Here is a 6688-nt window from a genome sequence, read left to right as displayed (position 1 = left end):
CCTTTCAAATTCTGAAACACAAAACCTTTATGTTGGTGTATATAGTTGCCAAGGTCACAGTTGCTATGCCAGTGTTTTCTGAGAACCAACTGCAACAATTCCATTGTGTCATTTAAGGGTCGTTTATATGGCTACAGCAACAAATTTGGAAGAAATGCTTGAAGTAATGGATTCAGGTTGCAGGCAATGCTCCAGGATCTCTTGGACCACTCCAGAGTCTCTTCTGTAGCATGCCAGGCCTGCCTACTTTATTGCTTGCAAAAGCAACAGAAATATGATTAGTTTCAAATATCCCCTGCAAATTCAATATGATACACTATGTTTGGGCATACCACAATGCTGTTAATTTGCCTTTGGCTTGGCATCTTGTGTGAACTCAGGTGATCATTGCGTATTCAACAAGCTATGATTATATATATCATGGTTTAGTTCAATATGAGAACACAGCTAGTACACTGGCAAGATCAACCTGTTGAATTATTGTGACAATACAGAGAAATTGCAAGCAATAATTTGGTCTGAATGTGAGCATCCAAAACAAGCCCATGATGACGTTATGTGTGTCATGAAAGCATTCTGGAAATGATGCAATGATATAATTAGATAAAAATTATATATATTGCATAATTCACTCCATTTGTCCACAATCTTTCCACTCAGAGAATAAGTGTTATGATTAATCATATTCCATCTGATTATTTTAGGACCATCACAAAATCCTTCCAATGAACCAGTGAAGCCAACAGTACCAAAAGCTTGTGATCCTAAGCTAAATTTTGATGCCATCACTACCTTCCGAAGAGAAGTGATATTTTTTAAGGGAAGGTAAACAGGATTTGCTTACTATAAAGGGAGAAAGACAGAACAGCTGCATAGTGCATATGTGGCATGTTGAGTAGCTTGACATTAAAAATAAAATCTTTTCCACTCTCGACCCCCACCTAGTGTTCATTTGTTGCCTCATCATAGTTGTCCCAAAGGTGCTTTTTCTTTTTGGTTTTTCCTTGAAGACATTTCACTTCTCATCTAAGAAGCTTCTTCAGTTCTGAAATGAAGAAGCTTGGATGAGAAGTGAAACATCTTCAAGGAAAAACAAAGAAAGTCCAATTATCTCTGGAAAAAGCACCTTTGGAGCAGCCATGACCTGGATGACTGAGGATGTCCATAGATTTTTTGCCTCATCATACTTTTCTGACTCCGGTGCATAAAGTTAGCAACTTTGTTCCATTAAAACGTAACTGTAAGTATATATACTTCATAATTTATTTACTCACTATAAACCTTAGAATAACACCAGGATTATTTTCTTCCAAATTGCACGTGGATTAGAATTTAGAGGAAACCAATCAAGGTAGGATTTGCATCAAATAATACATGGCTGAACCATTAGATTACAGAACTATAGGTTTCTAGCTAAAAAGGATTCTTATTTTCTTAGTCCTTGAAGCCTGAAATCTTACTAGGATGACTCTCCGGAAAAAATAGGGGCCTTACTTCTGAGTAAAAGCCATTGCACCAAAAATGTTCTTATATTCAGCTTTTGTCCCTAATTATACCCTTCTGACTATGTTAGGCTTTTCCCCTTTATTAGTAAATTGATTTACAATAGGACCCGTTGTCTGTTTTAATTCACAAAATAATTATTTTTAGTAATAGGAAATGCACCTTCATATTCATTGCAGGAACATCTGGAGAGTGTATCCTACTAGCTCTGAAGTGGACATGGAATCAATTTCTACTTTGTCGCCTCTGCTGCCATCTGGAATCCAGGCAGCTTATGAAAATATGAATGATCAGGTTTTTTTCTTTAAAGGTAAGACATTAAGGCTTATATTATTTGAATTAGAAGTTTAGGAATGAAAAACCTGCAGTCCTGGAGTGATACATATGGCTCCTGCACTAATTTCAAAAGCTCTCTGCAAACATACCATGCAGGTCTCTGAGGACAGTAATGTTGGAGCTGTTGGAGAAGAAGAAACAAGATGTAAATAAGAAAAAGGAAAGCAAAAAAAGGGGATTAGACAAAAGCAGAGATGGCACTGAATTTTCAAGGCTAATAGCCAAGTTAATTTGTGGCAAAGGAACAAAAATCTGCATGATGATTTGACATAGCTCTCCTGAGCTGGCTAATAGCTTGCCTGGACGTAGGAACTAAGGGAGATTTAAGACAGGGACATGCAAATTGAAAGGATTCTGTAAATGAAGAAGAATGTTTGCTTTTGATGAAAGACTCTTATATACAACTCACATTGGGTTTTGTTTTAAGAAAAAGACTGAGAGCTGCCCAGAGTTGGTTAAAAGATAGGTAGCTATAAGTGTTTTTAATAGAATAAATGAATAAATAAAATTAAAGAGAAATAAAGAGCCCTATATACTTAGACGGGCAGCCATCATTCATTTAAATTTATTAGATAAATATAGATAAATAGACATAGACAGACGGACGGACGGACGGACGGACGGACGGACGGACGGACGGACGGACGGACGGACAGACAGACAGACAGACAGACAGACAGACAGACAGACAGACAGACAGACAGACAGACAGATAGATAGATAGATAGATAGATAGATAGATAGATAGATAGATAGATAGATAGATAGATAGACGAACAGTCAGGTAGACAGACAATGGAGATTATTAAATTTGAAAATCTTTGACCTTCTTTCCTCCTATATCTTTCAACAGGTAATAAATTCTGGATGATTAGTGGGCTTCAAATGCAGCCTGGCTATCCCCAGCCCATTGACAAGTTGGGATTCCCAACAAACACTGAGAAAATCGATGCTGCTGTTTTTGATAAAGATACTAGAAAAACCTATTTCTTTGTTGGTAACCATTACTGGAGGTAAGTTCTCTTAAAGAACCCCTTTTAAAAGTAATAAAGGTCACACTGAGCCTTAGAAAAAAAAGATGGAAGGGGGATATTAAAGTGATCCTTAAATACCATTTTAAAAATATTTTTATTGAAAGTTTTAATACCAATAGTAAAAGAAAATACACAGTACATTCAGAAAGAAGAGCAAGGAAAGAAAAAAAGCAGGGGTCCCCAACCCCGAGGCTGTGGCCCAGCACTGGGCTACGGCTCTTTCAGGACCGGGCCACAGAAGCAGTGGATGAGGCGCTCACACATGTAGCTCCACTATTGTGCACAGTGGGTGGGCGAGCATGTGTAGCTCCATTTGTGTGAGTGGTGGGCCCATGTGCCTGCCGCTTGCGCAAATGGAGCTGCGCACAAATTGTTGGGCTCATACAAAGGACAGACTTCTCGGGAATGCTTTAATTTCAAATACTGCACCAAGCTCAGGTTAGCAAACTCTATTATTCTATTTTCATGTGCCTATCTCTGTATCCACGTATACACACACATATTTTACAAACTTTATATATAAGTATACACACACACACACACACACACACACACACACAAACTTTTAATATGTTTATCTAAAAAGGAAATGCACAACCTACAGCCTACAGCCTTCAGTCCATTGGTACAGTCCTGGGATATCTTCAAAAATTATTTTTTTAATTCAGATTTTTTTTACAGGACAAAAGAAAAATATTAATATTATGTACATTGTAAACAATTCTTTAACGGCATTTAATTATTTTCAACTTTAATTGTTCATATTTAAACCAAAACAAATTTAGCATGATCTCACATCAAACCAAATTCAATTTTTTATTTTAGCATTACTTTTTGGTCATAGTCTACTTTTTTTTTTCAAATGAAGCTAGCATACCTCAGCTTTCAACCCCTGTTACAATGTTTATGCATCCTTGTTCTAGAACTCATATGTGACAATACATTTCATCTCTAAAGCAACTGTTCACACTCTAAACATAAGACAAAAGCACTAACAAACACTGCATCCAAATGTACTGATATGGAAAACAGAATATGGATATGAATTATATTCATGAATATATTCATGAATATATAAATCAATATTTATGTAAATATATTTCCTACATTTACAAATATTTATATATTACTTTCTGTTACTTTCCAAATAGTCAGCAAATAGAATGTGAGTCATTTGTGATGTATTGCATTGTTCTCCATCTGAGTCTATTCTCCTATTCCATCTTCCTCAACATTACATATTATACCAACAGCTATTCTCACTATCTGTGTGGTGGCATAGTGGTTAGAATATAGTATTGCAGGCTAATTCTGCTCACTGCCAGGAGTTCGATCCTGACCGGCTCAAGGTTGACTCAGCCTTCCATCCTTCTGAGGTCGTTAAAATGAGGACCCAGATTGTTGGGGGCAATATGCTGACTCTGTAAACCATTCAGAGAATGCTATAAAGCACTATGAAGTGAAGTAGTATATATGTCTACGTGCTAAGTGCTATCTTACACTAGGACCATGGGATGAATTCGCACCAGGCACATCTTGCATCTAATATGTTCCTTAAATTGTATTTTTCAGGTATGATGAAAATACTCAGTCCATGGATGAGGATTATCCAAGGAATATAAGGGATGATTTTCCTGCAATTGACGAGAAGATTGATGCTGCCTTCCAGCTCAATGGTAAGGAAAAAAGGCATTTTGTAATGTAGATCTAAAATATGGATCATGGACTTGCTCACAGACATAGGAACTTTTCTACTATCATTATTTATTTGTATGTCACTTTCCCATGGCAGTGGTACTTAAAAGTACTATACTGCATCACAAGACAATTCACTTATAATTACCTTTATAAAGAAAAATTGGTTAACAACAAAACTTAAACAGTTTTACTAAACGGCATAATGATATGCTTTATAGAGTGGTCTTCTGTAGTCAGTATTAAGGACTAAAAGCTGAAATGCAGAAATGTTATCCAGAAACAAATAAAAAGGCTTTGAATTAAAGTTCATATTTTTGAATGAAACTTGCAAAGATTTGTCACTTTTGAGCTTGCCTTAGCACAGGAGTAGGCAACCTTGGCTCTTTTATAACTCGTGGACTTCAACTCCCAGAATTACTGAGCCAGCCATGCTGAGGAGAAATGGAGAGGTTTCCATGCGGAGCCATGCTAGCTCAGGAATTCTGGGAGTTGAAGTCCACAAGTCATAAAAGAGCCAAGGTTGCCTACCCCTGCCTTAGCATCATCTCTACAATCACAACACAGCTGAAAGAGCGGAGACTGCCTCTACTAATCCTTTGTCTATTATACTTTCTATACCATTTACAAATTTGGAGGGAGGGATCCTTGGTGTTCTTTGAACTTGGTTGTTTTCTTGCAGACATTTCATTCCCTCACTAGGTAACATCATCAGTGCTAGCAGTTCAATTGAACAATTCAATCCTGAGCTACAAATATTCTCCTCTATTGGTTTATAAATTTACAAAGCCTGCCACATGCCATTCATGTTTTTTTTAACAGATGGCACTGTTTCGATGTCATGTTTCTATCATTTTTCTATAATACAGTGTCTTTCCTTTTAGGATTCTTCTATTTTTTCCATGGGTCCAAGCAGTGGGAATTTGATCCGAAGACTAAACGAGTGATTGGTGTAATGAAGAGCAACAGTTGGCTTAATTGCTAGAAATTGTCTTAAAACACAATTCCTGTAAGAGGAAAATAGTATACAAATGATTCTGTTATACAGCTATGAATTGTTATATATCACAGATAATACCTTTGGGAAGCAAAAATTCAGAGGATCACTAGATGGCAGTAAAGAAATATTGAAAATTAGCTTTTTGCTGTCCTCAGGATGGTTGCAAAACTGTTACGTGCTCCTGTTTACTTATAAAATGTGATCATTTTTTTAAACATCTGTATTTATTCAATGCATATAAAGCTTTAACAAGACATTTAGCTGCTTATAAAGAATGTTTGCATTTTCTGCTGTGATTTGTGCACAGTATGCATGTTTGATATCTAATAAGCAACACTAACTTCTGAGATATGTATTGGCTGGGGAATATGTGCAAGATTGCCAATGTAATGCTATGCATTCTGAAATAGATTTGCCATTTTACAGAAAACACCGTTTGCTTTTAAAATAAGACAAGAAAATAATAAAAACAAAGTGTTATATTAGAAAATGTTTTTCATATTAAATGCAAGATGCAGAAGTTACATTTAGAAAAATATTACGTAATAAAGTTGGGTTGAAGGTTCTGAGTAGATGTAATGCAGGAAACCCACCCTTCAGATAAACAGTCATGTTAACAAGTTTCGGTCAGGAAAAATCTGTTTTTTATTCTTGTTTGTGAATTAGTTAAACAAATGGCATGATTTGCAAATCCAGTCAGCATAAAGTCATTGCCTCTATTCCCAAAGAGTTTAAAACTGTGCTTACACATTGCATTATACCATAGCTTACTTTGGCTAAGTACATAAGACATGCTTCTCCACCTCCTCCTCCATCATCATCAACATCATCATTGTGTGTGTGTGTGTGTGTGTTGATCTGGAACAGCAAATGAAGGAGGCTTTGATTAGGTTTCACATATTTTTCAGGGCAAGACATCATGATATAATGAGGATTTTTAAATCAGGAGAGATGAATGCCCAGGAAGGGAGTAGAGTACCACATTACAATCAAATAGTACCTACTGCTTTTATGCATACATAGTTGTATAAAACTCTATCATGTCTATCCATCCCAATTTTTTAAAAATTCCTTTTATTAGAGGAGTTTTTGTTGTTCAGTCACTAAGTCATGTCTGACT

General features: G+C 36.2%; 1 protein-coding gene across 1 annotated transcript in view; it reads left to right on the top strand.

Annotated features, from left to right (window-relative positions):
- LOC107286364 overlaps positions 1-6183 on the top strand; it is a gene marked incomplete in the record, with an annotated part of 28674 nt that extends 22491 nt beyond the window's left edge. The window contains 5 exon segments of the mRNA XM_015814720.2: positions 705-825; positions 1683-1813; positions 2693-2852; positions 4446-4549; positions 5453-6183. Coding sequence (XP_015670206.1) covers positions 705-825; positions 1683-1813; positions 2693-2852; positions 4446-4549; positions 5453-5553 — 617 coding nt within the window.
- Positions 6184-6688: the final 505 nt, after the last annotated feature.

Source organism: Protobothrops mucrosquamatus, unplaced genomic scaffold (genome assembly GCF_001527695.2).
Source record: "Protobothrops mucrosquamatus isolate PMUCROS unplaced genomic scaffold, P.Mucros_1.0 scaffold277, whole genome shotgun sequence".
Classification (NCBI taxonomy): domain Eukaryota; kingdom Metazoa; phylum Chordata; class Lepidosauria; order Squamata; family Viperidae; genus Protobothrops; species Protobothrops mucrosquamatus.
Note: the sequence above shows the minus strand (reverse complement) of the source record. Positions and strands in the feature narration are given on the sequence as shown.